The 12,955-nt window shown below is 50.8% G+C and overlaps 1 protein-coding gene across 1 annotated transcript; it reads left to right on the top strand.

The window, feature by feature from the left end:
- Nucleotides 1–3,054: 3,054 nt before the first annotated feature.
- CFP (complement factor properdin) lies at nucleotides 3,055–8,419 on the top strand. The gene is made up of 9 exons (XM_052663776.1): nucleotides 3,055–3,178; nucleotides 3,261–3,411; nucleotides 4,601–4,779; nucleotides 5,253–5,423; nucleotides 5,560–5,751; nucleotides 5,935–6,108; nucleotides 6,360–6,551; nucleotides 6,720–6,831; nucleotides 8,207–8,419. The coding sequence occupies exons 1-9, from the start codon at nucleotides 3,109–3,111 to the stop codon at nucleotides 8,355–8,357; spliced, it is 1,392 nt and encodes a 463-aa protein (XP_052519736.1). The 5' UTR covers nucleotides 3,055–3,108; the 3' UTR covers nucleotides 8,358–8,419.
- Nucleotides 8,420–12,955: the final 4,536 nt, after the last annotated feature.

Below are 12,955 nucleotides of genomic sequence, written 5' to 3'. Positions count from 1 at the left end.
ACCTGTGACAGAATGTCTGACAGGCTGAGGGTCTGTGAAAAACTCTAAAAGAGACTTTAAAGACTGTAGAACAAAGACTGGGCATGTTGAAAGCTGCTTGCAAAGAAATGTGAGACTAGGTGACTAAGACAGTGTCTGAGACACTGATTGTGCATGAGTGAAATTCAGCCTAGTCAGGGACTCTAGGTGTGTGAAATGGGCATGAGTATGGAGAGGTGGGAGAGAGAGTGATCATGTGTGTTCAAGGAATTTCCAGAGGGACTAGCGGTGGCTATAAATCACCAAACATTTGTGTATATGAGAAAATGATGGCCCGAATGAGCAGTTGAAACATCAAAACGCATGACTGTGGGTATGTACAAAGCTGACCAGTGAGAGTCATTGTGGCCTTGGCTGAAGGAGACAGGCTAGATGACGTGACTGTGTGGGAAACTGTTCTTGAAAGAAGACCACAGTCAGGCTGATGTCAATGACAGCAACCGACTCCCTGAAATAGTGGCTGAGAGAGGCTGTGTGTTCGAGTATGTATGTGATCTTGTTTGCATGTGGCTATGGTAGAAGCTGTAAATTCTGAAGTGTGTGTATAAATATGTAAAAAAGAAAAGAGATCTCAAGAGAGAATGACTGAAACTGAATTAGTGGGTGAGAGCTGGTGGATGGATTGTGCCAGGCTTAGGGAAAAGCTCTCTTCTGGCTGTCTTCTTCCTCCTCGGGCCCCTGGGTTGGCTTCTCCCAGTTCTCCAAAAGGTGAAATGCTGGACTTTCCCAGGGCTTAGCCTGGGCTTCCCTTCCCTCTTCTCACAAGCCAAGCCCTCTCCAGATTGTCTGATCCAGTTCCAGCACTTGAAACACTGCTTCTCCCCGCCATGATGATCACATTTTTACCTTCAATCCAGATTATTCCTCTAAGCACTTTTCAGAATCTTGAAAGCACTGTTTATTGCATTTACTTACTCATTTGGCAGATGTTGATTGAGCACCTACTGTTTGCTGGTGCCCATCCAGGCCCTGCAGATACAGCGGTTAATAAAGCAGACACAAATCTCGCCTTTGTGGAGCTGGCATTGTAGTGGGGACAACAGACAAGAAACAAATGCATCGTGGTGGTGTTGCAATGATTACATGAGATAAGACTCTCAGTCTTTGTTTAAATAAGAAATCTGCAGTCATTTTATTGCCTAAACGTGTGGGAGAAGATGAAAGTAGCGACAATCCTCTTCCCAGGGGAACCAGTAAGTAGGTACAGAGTTTAGGAATAAATGAAGTATCGATTATAACATCATTACCAGGGCAACAGATGATTAGATAAAGCAAGCAACCAGAATTACAGGTTTCTTGAGGAGTTTGTTTTCATAGGATAACAGCACTGAAGTCCTGGAAACTTAACAAGACCACTTTGTTCAAAGACAGGCTTATGTTATCAGAAAACAGCACATCTGTAACGGATATGAATTGTCAACACGCCTTATCACCCGTAAAGTAAGACGAATATTCTTGAGAAAGCTCTGTTTTAACACACCTGACCGAATCAAATCATTCAACCTTGTTTTAATTTGCAGAATAGTGCTCCTGCATGGATGCAGAGGAAATGAAACATTGCCTTTCTAGCTTTCTTAGACTCCTTTTTGTTAATTAAAAAGATTTCTGTTTTTAAAGCAGGCTCTGGAGTTTCACTCATTAGGCTTATTTAAAAAAAAAAGGCTCTGTGGATCTTAGGCTGAATTGGAATTAATTATTAACAGTAAAATAAGGACTACAACAAACAGTTTTCCTACATGAGACCCACAGAGAAAAGGGTCAGGAACTAGAATGATGGTTCTTAAAGTGTGGTCCCCGAACAGCAACATCAGTGTCAGCTGGGGCTTATTAGAAATTCACCTTCTTGAGCCCCACCTCAAACCTATAGGATCAGAAACTGGGGTGGGCCCTGGCAATCTGGATTTAACGAACCTTCCAGATGATTCTCATGCGTACTTAGATTTGAGAGCCTCTGGGCTAGAGAGTGACAGATACTCTTCTGTGAGGGAGGTGACCTTGTCTCCCTCTCTTAGAACAAAAGTCCTTTGAGGGCTAGCATTTGGGGCTTCTTATTGTCTGCTCCATCCAATGCCCAGAACAGCCCTTGGCACCCAGTAGTTACTCAATAAATGTTTAATCAATGTATTTAACAAACAGCACCTGCTGTATGCCAGGTACTAGGCTAAGGACTTTTAAATACCTTAACTCCAGATCTGCTCAAAATGCCCTATGATGTAGGCTGTGTATGGGTTGGGGAGGGGGGCAGTTATTACCTATCCAAGATAGTTGATGGAACATGGCCAAGCCAACCACCCCCTCCTTGGGACCTGAAGGTACCCCCAGCTGCCCATGAGGCAGTGGATAGCGCCAGTTCAGTCCTGAATTCTCCCCGCACTCTTGCCACTTCCCCTTCTCACTTCCTTTGTGCTGACCTCCCCTCCACATTGCTGACCACGAAGAACTTCACTTTCAGGAAAGAGGAGGGTGGTGGTGAAGGCAGGATGGAGGATGAAGCAATTACCTCGATGCCCGCTCCGCCCAATGAGGCAGGACACGCTGAGCACACCGTGCTCTCTTCACTAATGTTCAGCACCCCCATGGGGTTGGCCCTGTCATTGTGGTAGAGGGCATGCTTTTTATAGGTGGGGAAACAGGTTCAGAGAGGTTCAAGTGACTTGTTCAAGGTCACACAGTAAGGAAGTTCTATCTTGCTTCCAACTGCCAGGCTGCATTTCCCCCTCAGAACTTGTCCAAGGTGCATTGATTGAGTGCCCATGGGCTGCTGGGCGGGGCCTGGGGTGCTGGGGATATGGTGACAAACACAACAGGACCTCACAAGAGTGAGGCAGGAAGTAGGGAGGGGAGAAGAGAGAGGAGGAAGCTCAGGGACAGAGGTGGCCAGGAGAGTTTGGAGCTGAAGAGACCAGCACAATACCCTGCCCTCCCCCCACTCCTCCCCTCCCACACTGCCCTTCGCCCTCCTAGTTCCTCCTGCCCCTGGTTCCTCTTTTCCACTAACTCTGGGAGCAGGTCAGCCCACATAAAGCCAGGCCTCCTCCCTGGCGGGGCTGCAGGGGTACAGTGCTCAACATGCCTGCCCAAGCGCAGGCCCTGCTGCTGCTGCTGCTGCCGCCACTGCTGCTGCTCACCCCAGCCACAGGTAAGTGGGTGGGGGTCCAGCTGGCCCCCAGGGGTGCCTGGGCCCTTCACAACCCTGACCATGCTCCCCCACCCTGTTACAGGCTCAGACCCTGTATTCTGCTTCGCCCAGTATGAGGAATCTACGGGCAAGTGCAAGGGCCTCCTTGGGGGAGGGGTCAGCATGAAAAACTGCTGTCTCAATGCTGACTATGCCTTCCAGAAGCCTGGCAGCAAGCTCTGTATGGCGTGCAGGTCAGGGGGAGCCTGGGGTTTGTGGGAGGCAAAAAGGACTGTATGCGGGGTAACACAGAACCTGGGCTCTTGCCTTCTCTCAGATTCTCCAGCATGGCTCCAAGGCCCTGATCACAACTGTAGCTCCAGGTCTCTCAGCCTCGGCTCTGTTGACACTTAGGGGCCAGAAAATTATTTGTTGTGGGGGGCTGACCTGTGCAGGGCAGAATGTGTTATCGCATCACTGGCCTCCCACTAGTTATCAGTAGCAATCTGCAGCAACTCAAGTGTCTCCAGACAGGTGAAAGACCCCTCCCTGGTTGAGAACCAAGATGGCTTACACGTATTGAGCACTTCTTGCATACCAGAAGCATTGTGGGTGGGTTGCTGCTCGGCTATTTCTGAGGGTAGCTCAAGCCCTCATAAATGGTGATGACAGCTCATAAGGCATGTTCATACTGTATAGACACATTGCAGGAAGGGAAGTGTTTGGGCAATTCTGAGGGCAACTCCAGGCTCAAAATTAAAATGACACTTCACATTCATCGACTACTTCCAGCATCCCAATTCACTGCAGATGTTGGGAGTAGTAGAGGATTTTTGAGAGTAGCTCTAGTCTCTTAATCATAATGCCTGCTGACATATATTGAGCCCTTTCTGTATGCCAGACATATTTTCTAACTGCTTACTATATATCCCAGATACACCACCAGATACACTGTGTATATACCAGATACACACAGCTACAGGGATGTGTAGCTTGGGGACTTTTGAAGGCGGCTCTAGGCCCCTAGTTGCCAACAGATCTGTTTAGCATTATGCCATGGTGGGGGTGGGGTTTCTGAGCTCATTGGGATGATGGCTGCTATTTATTAAGCACTTCCTGTTTGCCTGCTACCATGCATAGTTGTGGCCTGGTGGGCTTTTGACAGCAATTCTGGGCCCTTAGTCCTTATCCTGTTTACTGCATGCCTGGCACTGTCCTTGGGAGACTTCAAAGGGTAACTCCAGATTCCTGATCATGAAGGTAAATGATAAGTGTTTACTGTGTGTTCTCCTCTTCCTGTTCAATCCCCCAACATCACTAAGAGGTAGATACTCCCATCATTCCATTCTGCATACATTTATCCTGCATTCCCGCCTGTGCCTACACACAGTCTGGTCCCATATACCATCCTTGCCAGAGTGGGACGTGTGCTTCTCCCTACAGGCTCCCACAGTGGTCACCGTGGTCCGCGTGGAGCCCCTGCTCAGTGACCTGCACTGAGGGCTCCCAGCTGCGGCACCGGCACTGCATAGGCTGGGATGACCAATGCTTCCCCGAGAAGGTGGAGCCTGGAACCCTCCAGTGGCAGCTACAGGCCTGTGAGGACCAGCCATGCTGTCCTGGTGAGGAGGATCAGCAAGGCGGGCGAGCACTGTCAGTTATCTGGCACTGGGAACAATCAAGGCAAAAGCCCTGAGGGTGGGACTGTGCTTGATGTTTGTGAGGTGTCAAGGAGGAGGCCAGTGTGGTTGGAGTAGAGTGATGAGAGGTGAGGTCAGAGGGGGACTGACCCCTGTAGGTCATGGTGAGGATGTCAGCTTCTATTCTGAGTGATGTAGTGATGGCAGAAAAATGTGATCTGATTTGGCTTGTGACAGATCCCTTTTGCTGTTAGGAAGACAAACTGTATGCACTGAGTAGCAAAGCAAAGGGACCAGTGTGAAGGCTACTGCAATAGTCCAGATGAGCAATGATGGTAGGCCAAGTATGGCAGAAACTGTGGGGATAGGATAAGCTGATGTGGGGTACATGAGGAAGCCTGGACCCCTGAATAATACTACCACCTCCATCTTGTTCCTTCTTTTCTCTTCCACAGAGCTGGGTGGCTGGTCCGATTGGGGACCCTGGACAGCTTGCTCTGTCACCTGCTCTAGAGGGACCCAGATTCGTCGTCGAGCATGTAATCGCCCCACCCCCAAGTGTGGGGGCCATTGCACAGGAGAGGCACAAGAGTCGAAGGCCTGTGACACCAAACATGTCTGCCCCAGTGAGTGAGGGCAACCCCTGGGCAATGATGCGGGCACCCAGGGTGGGTCCAGGGGTTACAGCAGGGAACTTCCATGTTGTGAAGACTTCAATATGCATGACCACACTTGGTATCTCCCCACCCCCCCCCATCACAGCACACGGGGCCTGGGCTGCTTGGGGCCCCTGGGGCCCCTGCTCAGGCACCTGCCAAGGTGGACCCAATGCAGCTGTGGAGAGACGAAGCCGCACATGCTCTGCACCTGAGCCCTCCACACAGCCTCCTGGGAATCCCTGCCCAGGGTCAGCCTATGAGCAGCGGGTCTGCACCAGCCTGCCACCTTGCCCAGGTACTGGGGTATGAGACCTCTGCTCTTAACTTACGTGCAGATTGCTCTGACATTTCAAGAGACAGAGATCTGAGACCATGTGACCATGGAGCTTTTCGTTTGGGAGCAGTCTGCCTCATGGGTCTAGGGGCTGAGTCAGGGAGATTGAGGTGGCCTTTCTCCTCACTTCTATCCTCCCAACAGTGGCTGGTGGCTGGGGGCCATGGGGTGCTGTGAGCTCCTGCCCTGTGACCTGTGGCCTGGGTCAGATCCAGGAACAACGGACATGTGATCACCCTGTACCCCAGCATGGGGGCCCCTTCTGTGTCGGTGATGCCACCCGGACGCACGTCTGCAACACGGCTGTGCACTGCCCTGGTCAGCACCCCAAGATGCCCGATTTCCATGCCTAAGGCGCCCGGCCATCTCTGCTGCCCAATTCCTGCTGTTAATGACTTGTTCCTGCCTCTAATCCCTCCATTCCTGGTCCCAGTGCCTTGATTCCATGTCTGATCCCCCTTTCCCACATCCAATCCTTCCCACTGTCTTCCTCAGCCCCCATTCCTTCCTCTGAACCTCCTCACTGACTCCCTTCTTTGGTGCAAGCCCAGCTGCCCCTGTCTCTGCAGTGAATGGACAGTGGGGGCTCTGGGGAGAGTGGAGCAACTGCATCCGCCCAAACATTAAACACATCAGCTGCCAGGAGATCCCAGGCCAGCAGACACGCTCCAGGATCTGCAAGGGCCGCAAATTTGACGGACAACGATGTGTTGGGAAACAGCAGGATATCCGGCACTGCTACAACATCCAGCGCTGCCCCTGTGAGTGCCCCCAGGGACCATGCTGCGAGGGTGGGGCAGCCCGTCCAGGGACAGGGGCTTTCTGACTCTCTGCTGCAGACCCCATGTCCCTGAAGCCTCTCTCTCACAACCCCCCCCCCCCAACCAAGACCTCTAATTCTGACTCAGGAACCTCTCCCCTCTTTGCAGGGAAAGGCTCCTGGTCAGAGTGGAGTACCTGGGGATTGTGCATACCCCCATGTGGACCCAACCCCATCCGCACCCGCCAGCGCCTCTGCCAGGCCACGCTCCCCAAGTTCTCGTGAGTGAGGGGGCAATGTGCCTTGGAGGGGGTTATGATAGTGATATGTCAGGAGATAGGCAGGAGGGTTGGTCACCACCAAACAGGGCTTCTGTCACTGGGTCCAAGGTGCCTGCCTGGCTGAGTGCCATCTTCCAGTTGTAGGAAGAGGGGAGAAACTAAAGAAGAAGCTGAGAAAGAGGATGTTGAGGGGAGAATCAGTAACATCTGTGCCCTTCAGTCACTACTTCAGTCACTCAGCCATTCTCCCATTCACTCTGTCCTTCTTGTGTCCGTATGCTTTGCTTCCTCAGTTACCCAAGCTTTGATTTGCCCATTCAGTCACTCATGCCTCCATTCACCCTCTCATTCCCTCTGTCACCTGTGCCCCAAGACGCTCTAAGGCCTTTTTGGCAACAGTTGCAAACACACAGAACCCAGATCCCATGGGTTCCCCTAAGGGATCCAGGCCCACTCCACCCTGACAGAAGACATCTGAGGAATGGTTGGCATGTTGGGTCTGGGTCCAGGAAGCTGATTGGGCCTCCCCTGGCAGGAAGGGGTTGGGAAACACTTTCCCACCATCAAAACTGTGTGAGCAGAGTCCTGGACACAGGTAATCAGCTGCCTGAAATGTTTCCAGATGGCCAGGGTGGCCCAGGTGTTGGAGAGGGTTAAAACACTTATCCTTTCCTTATTTCCACGAACATCAAACTACTAGGTTAAGTGGCCTCTTCCCAACTCGTGGAAGGCCTGCCACCTGGTCATCAGGTGTGGGGTTTAGAGTGGGTCTGGAAGAAGCGTTACGGGTGTTGAATGGAGGCACAAAGGACTTGACAGAGGGAGGGAATGAATGGAGAAAGGACTGATTGAGAGAATCGGGATGGGAGTGAATGGAGGAGGGTTTGCCTAATGGAAGAAATAACCCAAGCAAAGACCATTTTGGATATGGGGCTTAGTCTAAATAAAGTGGAAGAAAGAACTAGAGATTGACCTGGGGGGCAGAGATTTGGGCCCAACAACAAGGCTTTGAATGCCAAAGCAAGGCATTTGGATTCTTTCCAGTAGGCAATGGGGAAAGAAATAAAAGGTTTTAAAGGTAAGAGATGGTAGTTCATATCAATAATTACCAACATTTATTGAGCACTTACTGTGTACCAGACATGACTCTGAGCACTTTACTTGAATCAACTCATTTATCCTCAGCCCAGTGAGGAGAGTATTATTATTCCCATTTTTCAGATGAGGAAAACTGAGGCACAGAGGAGATAAATTGCCCAGTATCTCCCAGTTAAAAATATACGTATAAATGTATCCACTCAGTAAGAGTTTGTTGAACGCATTCTTGCCTTCACTGAGCTTTTCCTCTTCATCCCCACCCCCACTAACGCACCAGGCCCACCGTTACCACAGTCGAAGGTCAGGGTGAGAAGAATGTGACCTTCTGGGGGAAACCGTTGGTACTGTGCGATGTGCTGCAGGGGCAGAAGGTGATGGTGGAGGAGAAACGGCCATGTCTACACGTGCCTCCCTGCAAAGAACCCTGAGGATGAGAATTCTTACATCTCTCTGTTCCACTCTGACCCCCTGACCTCTCAGACTTCAATAAACCAGCCTCTTTCCCAGGAGTGGGGCCATAGCATCTTCTAGGCCAAAGAGCGCAGCACAGGCAAAGTCTCAGTGGCCTGTGGTGGAAAACAGTATTTTCCACTGTGGCCATGGTGTGACAGAAGTGAAGGTGCGTATCCGAATACCCATCCCTGCTGTAGCCTTGATGTCTGTCCCCTTGTCTGTCAGTGCCCCGGGGCACCCAGCACGTCCCTCTGCAGAGCTCTGATTTACGAGCTTTCTGATTGGCTATATGCCTTGCCAGGCACTTTCTGATTGGCTGGCGTGCTTGTTTTCCTTCTCCCTGCTAAAGGCTCCCTCAGCTGGCAAATTCCGCGTCAATCCGGCAAAGAGGCGTGGCTGGGGTTGGAGCCCCACAAAGCGAACATCTGCACCCACCCACTCCCAACAGCCCAGCTCCAACACCACAATTAGCGGTGACAAATAGCTCCGCGAGGCGGAGGTGGGGAGGTGGGGGACCGAGGAAGTGCCTATGAGGGGCTCTGAACTGGGACAGTAGCAAAGAGAAGGTATAGTCAGCATCTGCCAGGAGGAGCCCCCAAGACACTCAGACACATTTCTTTAGGATTTGTTCATTCATTCAACACTTATTAGCATCTACTGTATACTAGAGCTAAGTCTGGGCTTCCGGTGAAGGAAGGCTGGTAGAGAGGACAGACCAAAATGGGATTCGAACATTTATTTAACATTTATCAATGCTTACTGTGTACTAACAATAGCGTTGGACATCATGGGAAATGGGGAAGAAGAGTCAGAGCGATATGTATTTCCCCAGTGAAGGGAGCAAGGATGTGTGCCTGGTAGTGTTTTAAGACTTTCCATAGCATGAATTCATTTAACCCACAACGAACATATGAGGTCAATATTATTATCTGCATTTTACCCAGGAGGGAACAGGCATAGAAATGTAATGGGCTAGACATTTGGGAAACACCATGCCAGGAGCAGAGTTTAGGAGTTTGTCCTGTGAGTGGAGGGGCGCCTCTGTGTGGGAGGCTTCAGATGGGAGGTCTGTGACACCCAGAGTCTGTCAGGCTGCTCACTTCTCTAGGTCAATTTTCCCTTGTGTAAAATGGATCAATTGATGGGTAGGGGTAAAGATGAAATCAATGAATATTAGTTATCGTAAGAGGAATGAGCCTAAGTGAGGGAGTCTGATTGCTACTGCAGGGTATGAGAAAGTTATACGTCTATAAGAAAGTGGAAATTTGGCTGTATGTGTATATTATGAGGCACATATCTTTGTGTATGTGTGATAGGAAGACCTGTAGGGTCTCTGCAAGAATTAAGGATATATCGAGTATGTGTGGAGTGCATGTGAAGTTACAACTATGTGCACCATAACAATGTGTGAGTTATAAGGGTGTGGGGGTATATGTGTGCATATGCTCATACACACATACACAGGTGGTGTGGATATGTATTGTGAGTTATAAACATGGGTGCATGTGTGCTCAGTTGTGTCTGACTCTTTGGGACCCCTTGGACTATTGTCCACCAGGCTCTTCTGTCCATGGGATTATCCTAGCAAGAATACTGGAGTGGGTTGCCATTTCCTCCTCCAGGGGATCTTCCTGACCCAGGGATCAAACCCATGTCTCCTGCAGCTCCTGCATTGGCAGGCGGGTTCTTTACCACTGAGCCACCTGGGAAGCCCATAAACATGGGTACAATACTGATTACAAACATATGTCAAGGGTGTGCATTTCAGAGTCATTGCTCACCAATGCACAACAAAGAAAAACATTCTTGGAGCCCCTTCTGTATGTTCCTTCCTGCTGGAGAAGATGAAGCTAGTGCAGAGGAGTTGAGACCTCTGCCACAGGGAGTTGAGACACTCCTTGGGGGTGGGGGTGGGAAACTCTTCATTCTTCTACAAAAAATTAATTTCTGGAAAATGAGCTACCTGGAGAAAGGGGATGACATTGAGGGGCATGGTACTATAAACCTGGCAACAGGGCCACTGGGAAGAGGCAGTCTAGAGACAGACTGCTAAGGAGCCTGACTTCTTACTCCTAGAGGATCCAAAAAGGTCTGTAGACCTGCAGCTGCTCCTGTCCCTCAGAGAGGTCACCACAGACCCATCAGAACTTGTTTGCTTCCATTACTGAGCAAAAACTGGGGAGCATATACTTCACAATGTTGGGAAATACCCAATTTCTGGGCAGTTCCCCATCTGGGGAACACTGGAATGGGGATGCCAAAGGGCATCCATGAGAGAGAGAGAAAGAATGGCCAAAGCAAAGGCCTGCAGATGGACTGAAGCTGGCTGAGATGGAGGAGGGAGCAGAGGCAATGGACAGTAGGAGCCTAAGGGGAGAGGGGACTTCCTGGAGACCTTGGCCAAAAGTGATCCTTGAGAGAGAAAGGCACAGCACTCCTCCACCCCTATCTTTTAGAGTTGGTCAGGTGGTTGTTTTTACAGGTGAGGAAGCTGAGTTTCGGAGATGTTAAGTCATTTTCCCAAGAGTATAGTAGAGGGCCAGTTTGAACCCAGGCACTCTGACTCCAGACCTCACACCATGACCTTGTTTGAACATGCCAAAGATTTAATAAATGGAGAATGTACAAATGAATAAGTGGATGATTCATTTGAAAGTCCTTCAGGCAGAAAAGACTCCAAATCTGCCTGGGTCTCTGTGTGTCCGTGTGGTGCCTCTGTGTGTGTGTAGGCGTATTCATATGCATGTATGCCCATGAGTATTACCCTGGGCTTGTCAGTATAGACACTTAGATTGGTGTGTTCTATCTCTATTTTCTTCAGGCAGAAAAGACTTCAAATCTGCCTACTTCTTGCCATATCTTCTTCCATCTCACTTGGTCCACCATCATCACTCACTATGGCCCACAAGGCCCTGCTCCATCTGGACCCTGCTAACCACTCTGACCCCTTCTCCTGCCACAATCTCCCTCATTCATTCTGCTCCAGCCACACTGACATCCCTTTCTGGCACATTCTTTTTTAAAAAGTATGGATCACAAAGTGAACATGACCCTTTGGGAATGAATTGGAGTTCTTGGATTCCGTCTGTAAAATGGAAATCATATTACCCACTCCATAGTTTTATGAGAATTGGGTACAATCAGTTAGTGAATTATTATTTTTAAATGAATTTGTGTCTTCACTGTAATCAGGATCCTATAGGAGCTTTCATAGCCCACCGCTGCCTGGACTACAAAGATCATTTGTGCATGTGGTGAACACTATTTGGCACCTACAGCTTGCATACCCTAGAATGGGTCTGCCTCTGCCTGTGGGAAGCTTTCTGGTACAGAGGATGATAGCCTTGGGCACTGACAATGCCAGGTGGATATCATGGTTTCTGACTGTGTCCAGGGCAAAAGGATGGAGGCTTGTTGGCCGAGTGTGTGTGGGGAGAGATGAACACACATCAGGACTAGACTTCAGAGAATGTGTCTGTGTGGAGATCTGGGTTTGTCCATGATTGTGGGTGCGTTTTGTCCGGGGGTGCATGCTCATGTGAGTTTCTCTAGGTCTCTGTGTGTCTGTGTGGTGCCTCTGTGTGTGTGTGTGTGTAGGCGTATTCATGTGCATGTATGCCCATGAGTATTACCCTGGGCTTGTTTGTGTCAGTATAGATACTTAGATCGGTGTGTTCTATCTCTGTACATGCCTCCGTATGTTTCCCTACTTTTGTGTATTTCTATATGTATCTCCACGTACATGTCATTCCCAGTGTGCCTCCAGGACGCCCCCCAACCCTGGGCAAGAGTACACTCTGCCCAAGTGTCCACCTCCGCCTGTCTGATGCTGTCTACACCACCCGCGCATCCATCTCTCTGCCTATGTGGACGTGGGAAACTGATCTTGCAGAGTACTGCGTGTGACCCTCGGCTCTCGCTGTGAAGGGGTTATTTCTCTACTTTTGAGTTTCCGAGTATAACTCCATTCCCACCCCCCAAATGCCTCCTGTGGTGAATATCAACACTGGAAACCTAGTATCCGCAGAGGGTCCTAGGTGTGGGTGCAAGTGCATGTGAAGACCAGGATGAGACAGGGTGGGAGGCTTGCCTGATGCACCCACCCGACCCTCCGGACAGGCTCCCACCCCGCCCCCATCCCCAAATTGCGCACCCCCAGTCTGAGGCGGGGGAGGGGAGACAGGATGCGGCGTGGCGCTTGCGCACTTATGCCTTCAGCACCGCGGACAGCTCCTTCGCCCCCGCCTGCCGGCGCGCGCCGCCGCCGCCCCGGCACTGAAGGCGCGCTGACGTCACTCGCCTCTCCAAACTCCCCTTCGCAGTAGCCTTGGTCGCGTCCGCGCTGCCGCCGGCCCAGCCGGACTGCACCACACGGGGCGCGAAATAGGGGGTCACGGGCGCGACCAACCGCGCTGCGGCGGCGGCGGCGACTCAGCGCTGCCTCAGTCTGCAGCGGGCAGCGGAAGAGACGTGTCGTGCCTGAGAGCGCAGCGGTGCTCCTGGGCCCATCGCGGTCCGCCCCCGCGGCTCCTGACCAGACTGCTCCTAAGACCCCCTGCCCCGCTCTGCAGCC

Source organism: Budorcas taxicolor, chromosome X (assembly GCF_023091745.1).
Source record: "Budorcas taxicolor isolate Tak-1 chromosome X, Takin1.1, whole genome shotgun sequence".
NCBI lineage: Eukaryota > Metazoa > Chordata > Mammalia > Artiodactyla > Bovidae > Budorcas > Budorcas taxicolor.
The sequence above is the reverse complement of the archived record's forward strand: the minus strand, read 5'-3'. Positions and strand labels throughout refer to the sequence as shown.

Excerpts from the sequence above, each read along its gene's own strand:
- CFP (XM_052663776.1), top strand. The coding sequence starts at position 3,109 with ATGCCTGCCCAAGCGCAGGCCCTGCTGCTGCTGCTGCTGCCGCCACTG. Across the intron at positions 3,179-3,260 it reads GCTGCTCACCCCAGCCACAG|GCTCAGACCCTGTATTCTGC; the intron begins GTAAGTGGGTGG and ends ACCCTGTTACAG. Across the intron at positions 5,424-5,559 it reads CACCAAACATGTCTGCCCCA|CACACGGGGCCTGGGCTGCT; the intron begins GTGAGTGAGGGC and ends CCCCCATCACAG.